Raw genomic sequence first — 19,223 nt, 5'->3', positions numbered from 1 at the left:
ACCTGCGTTGCGCTCTGCTATTTCCAGATCTTAAAAGCTCTTTCTCCTCGGACACGGTTGACGATGCCTCGAAATGCTTGCTTCGAGTACTTTCCTACTGGTTGTGGCATGCTCGCTTGTAAGCTCATTCCTGCTCGAATGGGCTGCAGGTGTGGCACAGCATGTTTCACCTCGACCTTCGAACACACCATCTTGGCACCCTGGAACTTCACCGACTCCGTCTGATAGACTCGACGGTGGCTAAGGCGAGGCCTGGAGTCCTAACTGAGCTGCTTCGAAGCCCAACATACCCGGCCGGAATCTTGCCTGGTGGTCAACTGTATTGGGGCACGGACCGTCCTGACCAGCATCCGCTGCTTTCACTGTCAAAGCTGAGGTCTGATGACTTGCATTGTTGACGATCGCCACACTGATCTCATGCCGCAGCAGCTGTGGCTACGCATGTCCAGCACGCTGGAGCATCAAGTCTCAGGATGTATACAGGACCTGCACATCAGCCTCTACCCAACCAGGGGCATGCATAGCTGCAGGATATTTTCTGCTCGCTCCACCCGAATGGCTGTGCTAAGCTTCGACTTGACAGCTGTTTAAGCGAGGGTATAGCACATAAGAACAGGCCTCAAATTGTCATCATCCGCCAATGCAGGTTCTGCCTTGATTCCAGTGTTGCAGCTTGCGGCTTCGATCGTTCACGGAACACATGGTCCGAGACCTGTGCGCGGCTCGCCTGCAGACCAGCGCGTGCACAGGCAGCAATGTCCATGCGTGGAAGCATTTTCCAGAGCTCTCATGCCTGTCCCGCGATGCAGACAAAGAAGCAAGCTGACATTTCTTCAGACGTGTGTATCGAGCTCATGAAGACTGGCTATCGTCGGCTAGTTTTCCAGCTAGGAAGACGAAATCTCGGTGTAAGGTCCGAAGTACGACGGAAGATGCGTTATATGCAAGCAATTGCCACTTGCCACAATAAGACGTGTCGTTGCATTTGGCTTCAAAACCAGCGACAAACTTGAATAAGAAAGCAAGCTGACAATTTCTCGTACGTGGTGGAGGAGAGTGCTGATCTCAGCGGGCGAATTCAACTGGAGTAGAGAACGCTATTGGGCTGCATTCTACCTTGTCTGCATGCCCCATGAAACGGTGTCGGGCGTTTTTCCAAAAGGCAGCTAGGTGGTATGGCAAACGGTGCGACCTCCGGCTCTGCGCCTGTAAGGCATCGCGAAAGCATCTCCAGTCGGTAGATCCGGTGATTTCGTCGCAGGCGAGCTATCGTAGTTGTTGCACTGATGCTGAGCGAGCATCAGTGGTGTCGAAGTCGTCGGACGCGCCTGGATGTTGAAACTCAGAGTCGAGTGTGCGAAGTGTCGCGACCGTGAAGGCGGCGTGGGGCTATTTCTGTACGGCGAAGCAGTCGCACGTGCTGCCGATTCCTCGATTGGAGCAAGCAAGTCGGCAGCGCAGCATTTGTCGCTCTTTCCAAAGCATATTCTAGCTGGCAGGAGACGGGGTGGAGAAGCTAGAAAACCACCATACAAATGGTCGTCTGCAGACACGGGGTCCGGAAGCAGTGCAGTCAGAACGACCCATGGTTTTGGCGGGTATTTCACGGTTCACGAGGTCTTCGGCCTGAGGAACGACCGCATCCGGATTTTATGTTGTGAGGAGCCTCATGTGTCTGTCCATCGAACGTGATTGCCAAACACTCATCAGCTGAGCGGCGCTGGCACACGATGGCCATCTCGACGCAGCAAACGAGCATAGACAACAGCATACCACATCCCATACGCGAGAAGATCGAGAGTAAATCGCGCGCATAATCCTGCAGATTGACGTGCTGTTTGTTGGTTCAGTTCATTAATCTATAAACATCGTCGTGCTTGGCAAATGACGTCCTGGTGGGCAGCTGCGAGGCAGTGAGACCTGATCCTGGCTGACTTGTTCTTGTCCATGCGATGTTTCCCTGTGACAAGTCTTCCGCAACCACAGCAACCTCACTCTTCATGCGCTATCTTATTCTGAGGTAGACGTCGCCAATCTCCTTCTCTCCCATTACCACCGACAACGACACCCTCTTTCACCACTGCCGATTCTTTTCAGACCAGCACCAGGCAGCCCCGCGATCATGGTGCTCGGTCACGGTCATAGGAAGAACTCGGTGACAGGGAGCAGTCGGGGCTCGATTGAGGGAGAGCGCAGCGACATTGAGGGCGCCGACGGCGACCAGACGGTCGTCAGCGAAGAACAGGGCAATGTCCTCACTCACATCATATCACAGCTGCGGCCTGGAGCCGACCTGTCCCGCGTCACGCTGCCTACGTTCATCCTCGAGCCGCGATCGATGTTGGAGCGCATCACGAACTTCATGGCACACCCCGAGACCCTTCTGCACCTGCCCACCATCGACGACCCGGTCGAGCGGTTTGCGGCTGTCACCAAATTCTACCTCTCCGGCTGGCACATCAAACCCCCCGGTGTGAAGAAGCCTCTGAACCCCATTCTTGGTGAGGTCTTCACGGGCTACTGGGACTACCCTGATGGAACCAAGGGGTACTACATCAGCGAGCAGACGAGCCACCACCCACCCAAGAGCTCATACTTTTTCATGGCACCCGAACATAACATCCGGATCGATGGAACGCTCAAGCCACGTAGCAAGTTCTTGGGCAACAGCGTGGGTAGCTTCATGGAGGGCATCGCGGTGATGCGCTTCTTGAATCGAGGCGAGAGATACTTCATCACACAGCCCAACATGTATGCACGAGGCATCCTTTTCGGCAAGATGAAGTACGAGCTGGGAGATCATGCGATCGTAAGAAGCCCAGAGTTGGATATGGAGGCAGACATTGAGTTCAAGGTCAAGGGATGGGTCGGTGGAGGATACAATGCGATCGCGGGGTTCATCAAGAAGAGCAGCACGGGGAAAAATTTGTTCGAGCTGAGCGGGCACTGGAACGAGAAGATGTACATCAAGGACCTTGCCACAGGAAAGAAGAGCGAATTTTTCGACGCAACCACGGCCAAGCCGAGCATTCCGAAGGCTCGGCCTCTCGAAGAGCAGGCACCGCGAGAGTCGCAGAGGCTGTGGCACGCAACAACACAAGCTATCAAGAAAGCCGATCAAAAGACGGCAACGGATGAGAAGAGCAAGATCGAGGACGAACAGCGGCGGGAGGCAGCGGAGAGAGGAGACACGCCGTGGCAGCCGAAGCTCTTCCGCGCAGTACCGCCTGGTGACGAGGAGAACCTGGACTGGATCATCGATGCAGAAGTTGACCATAGCGCACCCGTCCAGAAGCAGGTCGAACAGATCCTGGCCATTGCTCCGGTACTGCCTGGACAGAAGCACAGCGAGGCGTTCGACGAGGCCGAAAAGCTCCCCTCTCAACAAGGGAAGACATTGCCGCCACAGAATGGAGCGCAGCAAGAGAAGAACGATCTCATCGACTTTGGTCAGAACGACGGAGCAAATGACAGCGGAGCCGCAGCTCTTCAACAAGCAGAGCGGCAACCCACAAACGCATCCGCAGAGTCTGCTCCTGCGCGAGCGGAGGCTGTAGGCAGCTCGGGAGCTGGTCAATTACAAGAACCACTGGTGCCGACACAGAGTACCCCTGCTGCGGGTGTTGCAACGCAGCCTCTCGACTATCGAAATCCAACACGTCCCGGCAAGGCCCCGAGCGGAGATGAGCTGCGGAGGCAGGACAGCATAGGCGGAGAGGATATCTTCCATGATGCAGAGTCATGAGAGGGCTAGAGCATTTTGCGGAAACGAACTTTCTGGGGCGTATGGACTTCTATGACGATGACAATGGCCCACGGGCTTCGTTTCTCCCAACTAGATTGCAGTTCCAACACGACATGCAGTACGAGGATGGGACCGAGCACCGGGCATGGTCCTGAAGCGGGAGCACGCAGCACATACAGCGGACCTTTCTTCCTTCCTTTATCTTCCTTCCATTCAGGACCGTTGCAGCGGAGCGGAGCAGGGCAGCGAGGGGCAGATAGAAAAAGGCAAAGGGATCGGGGTGTTTTGCAACGAATAGCATGAGCACGGTAGTCACGGGCATTTTGCGATGCACCAATTTCGAAGCGTTTCTTCAACAGAGCCATTGCGCTTCGTTTAATCATGACGGACAATTCTATGTCCCTTTTCTTTAAATTCAGACGTGCTGTAGTGAGATTTCACCTCCCAGAATCATGGTGCCTCAGGATATGAGCTCGCGTCAGTTTCGTGAAGCGGCGCTCGGCCAACCTGCCTTTTGAGCTGCAGCTTGGACAGCTCGCTCGCATGTGAAAGTTGGAGATGAGATCAATGCCTCGTGAAGTTCACCACTAACCACTTAAAAATCCCATACCGCATCTCTGGCCTTGTGGAGATATTCTTCCGATTTGTATCACGTGCCGAAGCGCTGGCTGATCCCGCCTCGCCTCACGCTTCACCGCGCCTGACGCTCGAAAGCTGCATCTTCCCGCGCAAACGGCTTCCCTTCACTTCAGTGGCTGGCGCAAGTCGCGCATTAGTCGCATAGCAAAATGTCCACCGATCCTCGACGGCGACCTCCTCCGCCTCCACCACCGCCCGAACCCGCCGCACCCACCATGGACGCCGCCCGCGATCCGCAAACCGCAGACGAAGCCGCGAGCCGGCAACAGGCCATCACAGACCAAATTACCACAGGCGACGGCCCTCCGCGACCAACTCCGTCGCCGGTATCTGTGTCAGGACAGCAAGAGCAGACATCAGAGGCCAGCCAAACGCAGAACACCGGGGACAGCTTCAAGCTCCGCTTCTGCACCGTCTGCGCCAGTAACAACAACCGCTCCATGGAAGCCCATCTCCGCCTGACCACAGCGCCCTCCCCATATCCTACCATCAGCTTCGGAACAGGAAGTCTCGTCCGCCTGCCGGGGCCCTCCATCAGCCAACCCAACGTCTACCAATTCAACTCCACCAGCTACTCCGCCATGTACGAGGAGCTCAAGGAAAAGGACAAACGCCTCTATTCCGCCAACGGCATTCTGCCCATGCTCGAGCGCAACAAGAACGTCAAATGGGGGCCCGAGCGCTGGCAAGATTGGAGACCTGGCGTCCCGCGCGTGGGCAAACGATTGATCAACGGGGCATATACCGGCGACGACGTGGAGTGGTCGCAGGACAAGGGCGCTCAAGGTACGGAAGCGGGAACAGTCGATGTGGTGATAACGTGCGAAGATCGGTGTTGGGAAGCAGTGGTGGACGATTTGCTCAATAGAGGTTCGCCCTTGAATCGGCCTGTGCATGTCTTCAATGTGGATATTAAGGACAACCATGAGGAGGCGCTAGTGGGAGGCGGAGCGATTCTGGAATTGGCAGATAAGCTGAACGAGGCGGCGAGAGAAGAGAGAGGGGATCTGGTCAGGAATGGTGGCAATGCGGCAGCTTTTGACCAAGGGAGTGCAGGCGCAAGAGCAGGATTTGATGAGAGGGTACCTGACATCTTGGCTGAGTGGCAGGAGAGGTGGCCGCAATTGCCGGCGTTGTGGACGCTGGCGTGGCTCTGAAACGAATAAGATGGATGCTTCTATGTCGAGGAGCAACTGCTTTCTCCGGCATGGCATTTCTTGCGCACGTTCATACCGGTGTTGTGCCAATATCGGGATTCGAGCTGCAGTGACAGCGTTGCACTATGCTCAAGCGTTCGCATTCCGAAGGGGCACACGACGAGCACAATAAGGCACTATTGATTGCCTCACGCACTGCCGGACTCCATTTTGATGCTTGAGGTGGACGCCTGCATTGTCAACGGGCTCATACGAGAGTGAACAAAGTCGGCTGCGAGCGAATGAGACGCATTGCGCAAGTACACATGGACCGCAACCCGTGCACGTCGCCTTGCAATCGTGTAGTCTAATCCACGTACGCCAAGTTGTAACATTAGATCGAGGACGAGGAGCAGCAGCGCGAGGAGAGCTCGTCTCTCAGGACATGCAAAGGAGACGAACTCCGCTTATGGAGCGCAGATGAAGTTCAGCGAGCCAACGCGGAATGAGATGCGACTGTGTGTATGGCCAACAATTGCAAAGATCAGTCTGGCACACTCTCTGCAATATAGCAGGGAAATTTGCTCTTGCGATCTCTTCATACTGTACGGCCTTGAGTCCTTAGTCGAAAATGCTTCGCAGTGCAGAATTAGCACCTGCTTTGTGCCGTGCTTGACAGATTCGATGTCACAATGGTCATGCAGTATTAGCAACAGTCTGTACAAATGAATGTTTGGTCCTGTCCTTCTTTACATGAAATAGCTGTTCGTGATTTTGACGCTAATACCGTCAAGATCGGGCCCGATGCGTGGCAATGGATCCGATCTGCAGGAACCACGATCCACGATCTCGTTTCCAGGAGCTCGGGCCATCGCTGACGTCTTCCAGTCCTCTGCGCCGAAACAATGATCTAGACTTCTTTGTCGCGACATTTGTTCTCCTGTGCAACATTTGCACGCGATGACCGCGTGGATCGACAAATTCTTGGGAAAGTGAATGAAAATCGCGACAAAATCACTCCAAGCGGCCATACTCGGTCGACGAACAGCAATTGCTTTTCACCCTGCGAGAAGATCTTACGCTGCTACGAGAATGCCTTCCATCAAACGCAGAGCGACATCGCCTGTGCGTCCGACAGGTCCTTCTCCAAGTAAGAAGAAATTGAAAAGCGAAAATCAAGAAGATGGTATGCCGCTCGCCGAGAAACATGGCATCATCCAACGTGACTTCTACCCACCCGAAATGAGCAACGAACGTTGCGCACAATATAACAACAACGAGATTCCGCGTCCCATTGAAGTCCTCAACACTGCCCTTTCATCTACAAAATCCGCCCGCGAGAAGATTCCACCTGGCTCATCCGTCGTCCACTGGTTCAAGCGAGATCTCCGACAATCGGATAACCGCTCTCTGGAAGCAGCGAGTAAACTTGCAAAGAAGCATGGCATCCATCTGATCTGCATGTTTATTGTTTCGCCCGAAGATTATCAGGCGCATTTGACGAGTCGGGCACGCGTGGATTTTGATCTCAGGAACTTGGAGGTGTTGAAGCAGGATTTGGCAGAGAAGGATATTCCTTTGTTTGTGGAGACTGTCGAGAAGAGGAAGGATGTGGTAGAGCTTGTATTGGAGAAGTGTGAGGCATGGGCCGCGAAGCATTTGTTTTGCAACATGGAATACGAGGTTGACGAGCTGAGGAGGGAGGCGAAGTTGGTGAAGAAGGGTCTGGAGAAGGGAGTGAGTGTGGAGTGCTTACACGATGATGTGGTCGTTCCGCCTGGAGCATTGAAGACGGGAGCCGGGAAGCAGTATAGTGTTTATTCGCCGTGGTATCGAGCTTGGGTGAAACATGTACACGAGCACCCGTATTTGCTAAGGGAGAGCGAGCCACCGGTGGCGAATGACCCAAGCGCAAGGGAGAAGTTCAAGGAGCTTTTCGAGTGCGAGATCCCGTCTGCGCCAGCAAACAAGGCCCTCGCAGAAGGAGACAGGAAACGTCTGGCATCACTCTACCCGCCTGGCGAACACGAAGCACACGAACGTCTAGGTCGCTTCATCAAACAAAAAGTCACCGCATATCAAGACGAACGAAACCTCCCCGCCGCACAATCGACCTCCAACCTCTCCGTACACTTCTCCGCCGGCACACTCTCCGTTCGCACCGCCGTCCGCGCCGCCCGCACAGCAAACAGCACCCCCAAACTCGATCTCGGCAACGAAGGCATCAAAACCTGGATCTCCGAACTCGCCTGGCGTGACTTCTACAAACACGTCCTCGCTCACTGGCCTTACATTTGCATGTCCAAACCCTTCAAATACGAATACTCCGACGTAGAATGGGAATACGACGACGCTCTCTTCGAGAAATGGACCTCTGGCATGACGGGTTTCCCCATCGTCGACGCTGCAATGCGTCAATGCAAAGAGATGAGCTGGATGCATAACCGCTGCCGCATGATCGTCGCTTCGTTCCTCGCCAAAGATCTTCTACTCGACTGGCGACAAGGGGAGAAATATTTCATGGAGACTCTGATTGATGGGGATTTTGCGAGTAATAATGGTGGGTGGGGGTTTAGTGCTTCGACAGGTGTGGATCCACAGCCTTATTTTCGGATTTTCAATCCGCTGTTGCAGAGTGAGAAGTTTGATCCGGAGGGGGAGTATATTAGGAAGTGGGTGCCTGAGTTGAGGGGTATCAAGGGTAAGGCGGTGCATGAGCCTTATGCGAGGGGCGCGGCGAAGGAGGCGAAGAAGAATGGGTATCCGGAGCCTTGTGTGGAGCATGCGAAGGCCAGGGCGAGGGCGCTGGAGAGGTATAAGAGTGGATTGGGGAGGGGAACGGCGAATGTTGGAGGAGGAGTGCATAATTGATCTGATGGGATGGTAGAAACAGATGTTGAAGTTTGAGTATGAAGCTGCAGAGCGAATGGGCTCAATGATCAAAAATCAGTCAACGTTATGCTTCTCTGAATTTCTGGTCTCTTATCGAAACATCGAAGTCAATTGAATGTATGCATGCGACTAAAGACTGCCCTCGGCCTGCCTCGTCGGATCACAGAGCCCTAATCTTCCCCCACCTTCTGCGTTCGAATAACATACGCGTGGATGTTCTTCGGGCATCTCATCGCAGAGACTTACGATCGGCTAGCTTCGACAATGCTGACCTCGTGCCCGACATGTCAGAGCTCGCGAACTCCTTACGTATAAGACTTGGTGATCAAGTAGCAAGGGGGATGTTGGAGACATTCCTCAAGTGAATCAATTCTACGCAGTATCACGAAGGTTAGCGTTGCTGTCACTCCACAACGGAATTCTGAAACGTCAGGGAATGGAATGCAGATCGAGGAAGAGAATATCATGAAATCCGACGACTCCATATCGGGGCTGCCCACCTTACAACGAACGTGTTTTGAGGAAACAAACGGCAGCAATATGTTCCACAGAATGTACGATGCAGCTCTCGAGATCAGGAGAGCTGTCCAGCCTTCCCATATCAACAACCCCCTTGAGGTCATCCTTGCGAGTGACGCAAAGCTCTTCTTCTCATGTGTGTTTCGGCAAATCCTCCTCTTATTCCAGCGGCAGCCAGCGACTGCGTGATCGCTTGTCGCAGGACATCTTGACAGCGGCATTCGGTCAGGTTGCCCTATCGTGTTTGCGTATGGACCGGAAGTGATGGTGGTCTGGAGATCAGGATGGACGTCGAATTGCCCAGTGGATTCGTGCCCGCTCTGGGGAGTTGCTGTGCCAGTGCGGCGAGGTTGGTGCGCGGTCGCCATTTGCTGAGGCATGACAGCAATTCGCATTGGGTAAGCGTTTCTGGTGGGTTGTCTCTGGCCATGTCTTCTTCACCGTGGAAAGACACGGAGGCGAGCGCTGCGTGAAGCGAGTGTTGATACAAGCGAGAGGGTGCTCTCGTTGTGTACAGCCTTACAGGCAGAACCAAAGCAGCGTGCATGGCGATTTGGACGCGCGACTTCTAGCCGTTCGAGGGCTGATTGTGGTGACGGCGATGTGCGAGGAGGGAATCAAATCCGACAAGGGCTGCTGTCGAGAGCAGAGAGGCGTGCTTCGCTGGGCTTACCTAGGTACCATACAAGCCGGTCACACATTGCGATGTTGTCAGGGGTGCTGTACTTCGTCAAGATATCTTCCATTGAAAGGTATTGGCCCTTTACGGTGACCATTGCGCAATGCTGCGGTGCATGTAGAACCTTCAGCGCCGTGACTTAGACCTCTGCTTGCTGTTAAGCGCCCTGGGAAATGGTACGGGCTGCAGTCACGCCCAGTAGATGAATTGAGCAGACCTGGCTTTCAAAATATGCCTAAGTAGCCCAGATTCCGGTTTGAGATTTATATATCCCAGATACCTAGCAGCAACCAATGCGAGTACCGGAGATGGGTTGCCGCGCCCTGCCTTCGAGAAAGCAGTGCTGGTGCAGTCGTTAACATCCAACAGACCTATCATATCAAACAAGGCGCCCCTCCCTTGTCACATAGAACACCGAGTTCATCTTTTTTGCTTCCCGGACCAAGATTCATATGTGGACCGCGACGATTTTTTTGCTCTATGCCACGGTGCTGGAAAGTGTTTGGTTCGATATGCTCGTCTTTTTGCCTTGTGATCTGCCTTTGGAGCTGGCTGTTGACGCTGAGGGTCGGAGTTACGGAGGTGGTGTGGTACTGATCGTTCAAACTTCATGACCACAACACTACCAAGACCATCACATCCAACGCAGCAACTTCTGTTTTGCGCCAGCAGTCTCTCTGACAGTGCATTGGGCAATGGCACTGCATGCGCAGACTCTGTCCTGCACTGCAACTCGTAAATCCGTGAGAAAGGCGGCATCAGTGCATTGATTGATGAGAATCCACCACCGGATCGCAAACATGTGCTGGCAAACACTCTTTCCATCTCTCTAACGCAGCGCTAGACAATGGCACCGCGTGCGCAAACCCCGACTTGAAATGCAGCTCGACATTCCGTGGAAACAGGATGACAGTCCATCGATCGGTGGAAAGTCCTCGGCCACGCTGGAGAACACCACCAGAACCACAGGTTTGAGCGCAGCAACTTCTCCCCTGCACTGAGAGCCTCTCCGACGACAACACACTGAACAGTGGAACCGCCTACGCGCATGCGGACCTCAATGGCAGCTCGCGATCCCACGAAGCAGGCGATATCAGCCCACCGATCGAGAAAAGCGCTCCGCCGCTATCGCGAACGACATGGGCTGGCAAACCACACGGAAATCTGCGAACTGAGCGCAGCAACTTCTCTGACGATAAAACACTGGACAGTGGCAGCACGTACGTGTATGCAGACTTGAGCGGCAGCTCGCGATTCCATGAGAAAGGCGACATCAGTCCCGCGATCGATGAAAACCCTCCGCCGCCCTTGCGGACAACGTGCGCCGGCAATCCACACAAAGACCAGGGGACTGAGCGCAGCAACTTCTCCTTCACGCCGACGAGCTCTCGAAAAGAACACTAAGCCATGACACCGCATGCGCATACCCCAACCTGAGCCACAGCTCGAGCTTTCGCGAGAACGCGTCCACAATCCAGCATGAGCGAAGGTCTTCTGCCACTATCGCGACTTCCCCGAGAAACAAACGACCGTGAGCGACTTGGACATGGCTGTCACCGATGACCCCATAATCCATTGTCCCCGATAGCAAAAAGGCGCACTGGCAGTATCGTTGGAAGAAGAGCGGATGCTGCGTGACTTAAGTGGGGTGCGGTGATGACAATCTGGCTCGTCTGACAACTCGCTCGGGGCTGAGCTTTATAACGCGTCTCCATGTCCTAGTATCAACCGAATCGTCTACCAGGATCGACTGGACAGGAGCATTCGCCTTCCAGTGGACCCGACTTCGTCCCTTCTAAATGCGACCCATGTCTGCTCCATCGCCGAGCCCAGCCCTTCGTAGGCGAGAGCAGATCAAATTTCGCAATAATGCTGACTTGACACAGTGCCTGACCTGACCCCGATCACCATCTTCCGCCCGCTTCGGCTGAAAAGGCATCAGAAACCGCGACAGGCACGTTGCCTCCACTCGAATGAAGGTGAACTCGATCGCGCCTAGAATCGAAGCCAACACGCAGCGTCCAGTAAGCCACATTAGATCTTGCCTCGAGCATAGATCGCCCTCTGAACGAGTTGGTTTGGTAGGAATCGGGCAAGAGATGGTGAAGCGGCCGTGAAAGAGCAGAGACGCTGAACGCAGAGGCACATCTTTGGGTCGTTGTGGAAATGATAGGTCCAGTCATCGGGTAGCTCAGAATTCTGGTCGCAGATACAATGTACAAGCCGATAATCTCTTAGCTAAAGGTGAACACGCCTGCTGACAGGTGCCTCTCGATCGTTCCTAGTGCGGAAGACACTACGCATACTGCTAGCTTCGGGACCGTGCGGGAGAGCTAGGGCAGCGACTTCATTTTCCATGCTATGCTCCATCGAATAAAATTCCTTGGAAGTCTGTATCTTCGGCCCATTCGTTGCGGGGACGTCCATAATTTGCACCTCTATCCAGTCGCATTTCCACGACGGCTATGCTATCGAGAACGTGGGCATCTTCTCAACCAGGATCGGACGGTACGAGGGTCTTCGAGAACAACATGACCTCTACGAAAGCCATGATAGAAGGTGATGAGCTGAAAGCACATTGTATGGGAACCAGTTTCACATTCGAAAAGAAGGGAGGAAGTCAGATGCGCTTGGCGCAAATGTGGATACCCTGCCACGGTCTTGTCTGAAAGAGGGAAGCCGCTAACTAGAGCTTCGCGCTGGCGTCAAGGAAGCTTCGCAATCGTCATGGCCGCTTGGTATGGCGAAGATGCGCAATAGCTTCGGCCAAGCTATAGCGCAATCGTTGGCCGTGCTTCGGCCAGCAAGAGGATATATTGAACCGAGGGTGAGTCTTTCTATCAGCCACTGCAAACCTATACTGACCATGGCGGAGCGCGACCTAGAGAAGCGGTCCATGATGGCGGGCGAACGTACGCCGCTCATCCAGACGGTACCAGTAGCTGAAGAGAGGAATCGCTATCCCCATGCTAGGGTAAGTTCAGAAGCATCGAGAGATAACCAGAACCTTGGCTGAATGCAACCAACAGGTGCGGCGTATCTGTACCACGGTCATCAGCTCCGTAATCCTCCTAGCCGCGCTCGTGTTCCTCGCCATCGCTGTCACGGGCAACGGAGACATACTCACTGGCAAGCCTCGAACACAACCCGAGCACTTCGCGACCGCCGAACTTCCGCATCCAGCGTGGCCTCAGTCGCATGGCCTTGGCTATAAAGAGTTGAAGAAGGTGCTGCTTGAAACACCGGACGCAAAGAAGGCAAGAGAATGGAGCCAATACTACACTGCGGGGCCACATCTGGCAGGGAAGAACGAAAGCCAGGCACAGTGGACCAAAGACCTGTGGAAGCAGTTTGGAGTTGATCATGCAGAGGTCGTCTCTTACGATGTCTACATCAACTACCCGCTGGACCATAGATTGGCGCTACTGAAAGACGGCGAGGTCGCATTCGAGGCTACCCTGGAGGAAGATGTTCTCGATGAAGATCCAACCACAAACCTCACGGACAGAGTGCCGGTCTTCCACGGTTACTCAGCGGATGGCGACGTGACAGGACAATTCGTATTTGCCAATTACGGCACGTGGGATGACTATGAAGATCTTGTCAATGCTGGCATCGATCTGAAAGGCAAGATTATCATCGCGAAGTACGGCCGCAATTTCAGAGGCCTCAAGGTAGCTCGTGCTTCACAGCTGGGTGCAATCGGCGTCGTTATGTACAGTGACCCTGGTGACGATGGCGAAATCACAGAAGAGAATGGCTACAAGACTTATCCCGAAGGTCCCGCCAGGAACCCGAGCAGCGTACAGCGAGGCAGTGTCCAATACCTGTCTTTCGCGCCTGGAGACCCAACTACGATCGGTTATCCCTCAAAGCCTGGTGTGCCTCGCCAGTCTGTCGAAGGTCACATCCCGGACATTCCATCGATCCCAGTTTCGTACAAGGAGGCGCTGCCGATATTGAAGGCACTCAATGGACATGGACCCAAAGCCTCTTCTTTCTCAAAGTACTGGCAAGGAGGTGGTCTTGGCTACAAAGGTGTCGACTACAACATTGGTCCCTCACCGGAGTCGCTCACGATCAACTTGGTCAACAGGCAAGATTACGTGACGACTCCCCTGTGGAATGCCATTGGTGTCATCAATGGTACCGTCTCAGATGAAGTCGTTGTGATTGGTAACCACCGAGACGCCTGGATTGCTGGCGGCGCAGGTGATCCCAACTCTGGCTCTGCTGCTCTAAACGAGGTCATCCGGTCCTTTGGCAAAGCCCTCGAGGCTGGCTGGAGACCACATCGAACGATCGTGTTCGCGTCATGGGATGGCGAGGAGTATGGCTTGATCGGCTCTACTGAGTGGGTCGAAGAATATTTGCCATGGCTGTCGGCAAGCACTGTTGCATACATCAATGTCGATGTTGGTGCTCAGGGACCCAACTTTAAGGCCTCCGCGGCGCCTGTGCTCAACAAGGCCATCTACGAAGTGACGAGTCAAGTGCAGTCGCCAAACCAGACTGTCAAAGGCACGACTGTTCGCGATACTTGGAATGGCCATATCTCCACTATGGGCTCCGGTAGCGACTTCACGGCATTCCAAGACTTTGCAGGCATCTCTTCCATTGACATTGGTTTCGGAAATGGTCCGAATGATGCCGTCTACCACTATCACAGCAACTACGACAGCTTCTATTGGATGGACAATTATGGGGATCCTGGCTTCAAGTATCATATCACGATCGCGAAGATCATCAGCTTGCTCGCAGCGAAGCTTGTTGAAGAGCCAATCGTGCAGTTCAATGCTACGGATTACGCCACTGGAGTGCAAAAGTACCTCGACAGCGTGAAGAAGGTTGCGGAGGAGCAGCAGTGGGACTTGTCGACGGTCAAGGATGCTTTCAAGCAACTCGACGAAGCTGCGTCATACTTTCACGACGCATCCGTCGAGTTCGACGCTTCCGCTACGCGCCTGGAGGAACACTTGAGCGATGCGACGATCTCAGACAAGAGAAAGAAGGCCATCTATCAAGCGGTCAAGAAGACGAACAAGAAGTACAAGTTCTTGGACCGTCAATTCTTGCATGCTGGTGGGTTGGACCAGAGGAGTTGGTTCAAGCATGTGGTGTTCGCGCCCGGCAGATGGACTGGGTATGCAGGGGCTACGTTCCCGGGACTCGTGGAATCTTTGGAGGATCACGATGAGAAGAACTTGCAGAAATGGGTGGGCATCATTGCGGCGCGCATCTATGCTGCTGCGGACCTGCTGCTCGAGAAGTAGCATCAGATATGTAGAGACTGTATCCATTCGCAAGTCGCTGCGGCTGCGTTGTGACGATCTCGGTACGTTGACTTCCAGCCAACCTCGACGCGCCTTCTCATAGAGGAGCAAGTGCTATGTGAAGTAGATCGTGACAAAGCTAGTCTTCATGATTAACCTGCGCGCCCTGAATTACAGTATCGCTTGCCCATGTATAGCATTCGCGGAGGACCGATGATGGATTGAGGCAGGAACTCGAGTTTCCCTGGCTGAAGTGAAGATACTCGCGCGTTTGCTCAGCAGCTGCAGCATTTCCGTCGTTGCACAAACACCTCGCAACTCTTCTGTCCTTGACCGTCTCCCACTGCACAACGACGACACGACCATCATTCCAGTCTTTGCCCGTCGCGCCATCTCACAACACAACCACCACTTCAGTCTTTGCCCGCACGACGACAATACCACCATCTAGTCTTTGCCCGCACGACGACACAACCACCATTTCAGTCTTCGCCCGTCACGCCATCTCATAACACACCAAGGCACGACCATCCCAACCACAATACACCAAGGCACGACCAGCGCGTACCACACCACTCTCCTCGCCATCATCGTCGTCGTCGACACCACTACCGCCAACCCATCACCACCACCATAACCACTTCCACCGTCGACATGGCCTTTCTTCTCTACGGCAACGCGACCGACCCTTTCGTCGGCTTAAACGTCAGCGAAGGCGAACAGTTGATCCACACCATGCGCACCGTCGCAGGATCCTACCAACTCCTCCCCGGCCCCAACATCGAATACGAAGACCTGCGCGACATCATCGAGTGGAGCGCCTGGATCTACCAGGGCCGCGGCGCCCTGAAGATGGCCAAGGTCCTTCGGGACACCTTGTGGAGGAGGAAGCTCTGCGGAGCGGAGGAAGACATGTGGTTCCGCTTCACGCTGGAGAAGTAAGTAAATCGATTCGATTCGATCAATTGGTAAAGGACATTAGGCTGACAATGTGTGTTTCTCTGATTTAGGTGGCTGATCCACGGCGCCGGAACTCCAAGCGGCCTGTCGTGGACGGAGCGCGACAGATTGGCGGAGAAGATGGACGAGCTGTACGCCACCACGGCGTGATTTTGGTGTTGCTTTTTGCTGGTTGTTTGTTTCTGCGGAGCGTCTATCGGCTACGGCCACAAAAGTTCAAATGCAAGCGGATCGCTTTTTCTCTGTGATATCGAGACAAATCCCCCTTCTTCTCGTTTCTCCTGCTGACGCTGAAAATCCGAGCCCAACGATTTGAGTCTCGGTCACAGAGAGAGTCGTGTCGTTGACTGGAGAGCGTAATGATGCAGTGACACACTTACAGATGCTCTGGCATCTTGACTGCATCCCAGGTGCCCATGAACGCCTCGCCAGGAGAAATCTTTCAGTGGGAGTATCGGAGTCTGCGACAGCCATTGTGTCGATCTCGATCACACTCTCATTCTCAACAAAACAAGCAAGCTGAATGCCACTGGATCTCCAACCGCTTCTCAGCAATAGATCTTCCAATATGTGGAGCAGGCGTTGCCAACTGACAGCTTCTCAGCAGTGTTCCACCCCTAAGCCATTGCATGTACAATCGTTCGCCAGCATCGAGGCAACCTTTGTGAGAAGCAAGTGTTACAATCTGATTCCATTCCGCAGACAGTTCAACATTCGAGCCATTGAATATCCTAACGCTCCAGAATCGCCGCGGTGCCACAGAATGGAAGCATGCGATGCTGCCTCCATTCTCCAGTAAAAAGTCAAGCTGCGAGCCACTGGGTATACGGAAATGTGCCAAGCGCATCATATTCATCTAGCGGAAGGAGGATCTGCTTGACACCTTTCTCTATTGGAATTCCAGATTGCAAGTCATTAGGCATGCAGAGATATCCTGACTGCACGAGAATCAATCAGTGGAAGCAGGGCCTGTTCAACAGCTTTCTCTGTAGAGCGTTCCGATCGTGAGCCATTCGGCATAAAGAATTGCCTCGAGCGCATGCGAATCGTCCAACGGAAGCAGGTGTTCTCTGCAACCACTCTCTGCGGGAATCCTAGGCTGCGAGCCACTGAGCATACAGAGATGCCTGGACTGCGCGAGAAAAGTCAAACGGAAACAAGTGCTGTTTGATAGCCTTCTCTGTTGGATGCGCCAGTTGGGAGCCACTGAGCATACAGAAATTCCCCGAGCGCGGACGAACCACCCACCAGAAGCAGCTGCTGTCGACCACCGCTCTCTGCGTCAAGTCCAGGTTGCGAGCCATTAGGTCTGAAGAAACGCCCCGAACGCTTGCGAATCATCCAGCGGAAGCAGGTGCCGTCTACCACCACTCTCTGCGCCAGTTCCAGGTTGCGAGCCATTAGGCATAGAGAAACGCCCCAAGCACACGCAAATCGTCCAACGGAAGCAGTCCTCGGGGGCGGCCTCACCCACAAACACTGCTCGTACACTTGAAAGCAGTAGCAAAAAACAACATTCCCACCCACTGATTACATCTCGTTTCCCACTCCGGATTCGTAATATTCTTCTCAGGAACACAATCCCCGACATGCGCTCCATCCTTATCGTTCACCGTGTAGCCTCCGTCATTCCCAACTTTGACAAAATCCAGCTGTCCAGATCCACAAATCCCCGCGGCAGAGCTCACAAAAAGATCGCCAGTGAAAGGCGCCATAGTTCCGTTGTGGATGTAGTTGTTGTCTTCGGCGTGGATCAGATGCGAGCAGGTGAAGGGAGCCTCTTTGGTTGTGTTGGATACGTTGGAGAGGACTTTGGGGCCGCGAGCGCAGCGTTTGAGTGGGAAAGCGCCCATGCAGACGGATGTATTGGAGACGAAGAAGTCGGCTGCAATTGGAGTGGCGAAGATGAATGTTAGCAGTGCTGCTGCTTTGTACAGTGGGGATCGCATCCTTTCGGCGGGGTTTCTTGCTCGGATCTTGATTCTGGCTTCGCTGAACGTGAGGTCAAGGTGATATTGGCGTTGAAAGGTCGTCGTATTTAGATCTTCTCGATTCAGTCCTGCTCGTAGATCAACTTGCGGGCGATGGGCTACGCTTCAGTACAAGATGCATGCCCTGCAAAGTGGCGGCCAGAGCACCATACAAGTAGTCACCCACTCACCGCAATCCTATCATGCCACCCCACCCCGGGCAAGATATAGCTCCCCAATAGAAAAGCTGCCATAAGCCAGCCTGCATGTCGTAGACAGCACTAAGACCTGCATAATGGTGTTCGTGGAGGCGCAAGATTGATTCCTCGAAAGTCTAAATTGTCAGCCTTGCCAGCTCAGCCTTGCATCAGCTCATTGAGACATTCGATTATTACACTGTGAAATGTCTTTCAGCATCGTGGAACAGGAAATGAGACATTCTTGCAGTGCTGTGCATAGCGTATGCGGCATGAGTGGCCATTTGCGATCGTATATTGCGAACATCCAAGCCCGTCTGCTGTGCGCCGACCACATCACGCGAATGCGTGCGCCAAAGTATCTCCATCCTACGAGGCTACGCCAGACGCCTCTTTCCAGAAGCAGAGCTCTCAGCCCCGAGGTCCAGATCCGCTCCAGATTTGTCATCGAATGAGAAGACAGCAGCACGCTGCTGCTGCTATTTCAGGAGGACGGCATATTGAGGTCGACGCCAACTCCATGTCTTGATAGCCAGTGTGGTATTTGCGAATAAAACTGATGAAGCCAGGAAGACGTGGGAGCGGAAAGAGTGAAGTGTCGCTGGAAGGCCCAGGCTCCTGGGTCGCGGGTCGCAGCTCATGGGTAAAAGCGGTGGGACGTTGTGGTTGCGCAGGCGGGGCTTAGTCCCTCTGCACTGGAACCAGGATATCCTTGAACACAAGATTCGTGAAAGAGATGGCAAAAGGCAATTGCTTCGGGAGATGAGGCAAGTTCTTAGATGAAGACTGACATCACGACCGGTCGCGAAGACTGTTGTCTCATAGTTTCATACTACTGTGGACATCTGCTCTCAGCCGCCTGAATATCCGAACCATTTGTCTGATTGGCCGAAGTCCTTCTGTCTCGATCCAGAAATACCAACCACGTTCTACATCTGCACTTCTTTACTGTAGAGCATGTTGGCTGCCAGTGCCGATGCTTCGGATGGCGGTCCTTGCACAGGAACACCAAGGCTGACTCATGCGCTGACCAAGCTTCTACCCGCACGATTCGCTCAAGGCCATGACGCGTGCTGATCGAGGGACGGTCTGCGGTAGAGGAGCGCCTTATTCCTCGGCCGAGAGTGGATGCTGTGAAAGAGGATCAAGAAGCGTCTGATCTCAGTGCTTGTCAGCATGTTTGAAGAGCTTGAATTGCTCGTGGTGACATGCG

General features: G+C 53.8%; 6 protein-coding genes across 6 annotated transcripts; 5 read left to right on the top strand and 1 right to left on the bottom strand.

Annotated features, from left to right (window-relative positions):
- Positions 1 to 2,122: 2,122 nt before the first annotated feature.
- Positions 2,123 to 3,745, top strand: RHO25_008109 (uncharacterized protein; the record flags this gene model as incomplete). The annotated part of the gene is made up of 1 exon (XM_023600254.2): positions 2,123 to 3,745. The coding sequence occupies one exon, from the start codon at positions 2,123 to 2,125 to the stop codon at positions 3,743 to 3,745; it is 1,623 nt and encodes a 540-aa protein (XP_023449103.1).
- Positions 3,746 to 4,533: 788 nt separating this feature from the next.
- On the top strand, positions 4,534 to 5,541 carry SSU72 (RNA polymerase II subunit A C-terminal domain phosphatase; the record flags this gene model as incomplete). Its single annotated transcript, XM_023600253.2, has 1 exon — positions 4,534 to 5,541. One exon carries the CDS (start codon positions 4,534 to 4,536, stop codon positions 5,539 to 5,541), a length of 1,008 nt encoding a protein of 335 aa, XP_023449102.1.
- Positions 5,542 to 6,612: 1,071 nt separating this feature from the next.
- On the top strand, positions 6,613 to 8,391 carry RHO25_008107 (uncharacterized protein; the record flags this gene model as incomplete). Its single annotated transcript, XM_023600252.2, has 1 exon — positions 6,613 to 8,391. One exon carries the CDS (start codon positions 6,613 to 6,615, stop codon positions 8,389 to 8,391), a length of 1,779 nt encoding a protein of 592 aa, XP_023449603.1.
- A 4,085-nt stretch (positions 8,392 to 12,476) lies between these two features.
- Positions 12,477 to 14,883, top strand: RHO25_008106 (uncharacterized protein; the record flags this gene model as incomplete). The annotated part of the gene is made up of 2 exons (XM_023600251.2): positions 12,477 to 12,584; positions 12,640 to 14,883. The coding sequence occupies 2 exons, from the start codon at positions 12,477 to 12,479 to the stop codon at positions 14,881 to 14,883; spliced, it is 2,352 nt and encodes a 783-aa protein (XP_023449108.2).
- Positions 14,884 to 15,537: 654 nt separating this feature from the next.
- On the top strand, positions 15,538 to 15,993 carry RHO25_008105 (uncharacterized protein; the record flags this gene model as incomplete). Its single annotated transcript, XM_023600250.2, has 2 exons — positions 15,538 to 15,821; positions 15,894 to 15,993. 2 exons carry the CDS (start codon positions 15,538 to 15,540, stop codon positions 15,991 to 15,993), a joined length of 384 nt encoding a protein of 127 aa, XP_023449041.1.
- A 1,316-nt stretch (positions 15,994 to 17,309) lies between these two features.
- RHO25_008104 (uncharacterized protein) lies at positions 17,310 to 17,792 on the bottom strand (the record flags this gene model as incomplete). The annotated part of the gene is made up of 1 exon (XM_065603028.1): positions 17,310 to 17,792. The coding sequence occupies one exon, from the start codon at positions 17,790 to 17,792 to the stop codon at positions 17,310 to 17,312; it is 483 nt and encodes a 160-aa protein (XP_065459100.1).
- Positions 17,793 to 19,223: the final 1,431 nt, after the last annotated feature.

This window comes from Cercospora beticola, chromosome 5, assembly GCF_033473495.1.
Source record: "Cercospora beticola chromosome 5, complete sequence".
In the NCBI taxonomy this organism is placed as follows: domain Eukaryota; kingdom Fungi; phylum Ascomycota; class Dothideomycetes; order Mycosphaerellales; family Mycosphaerellaceae; genus Cercospora; species Cercospora beticola.
This window is presented reverse-complemented; position numbering and strand designations above follow the sequence as displayed.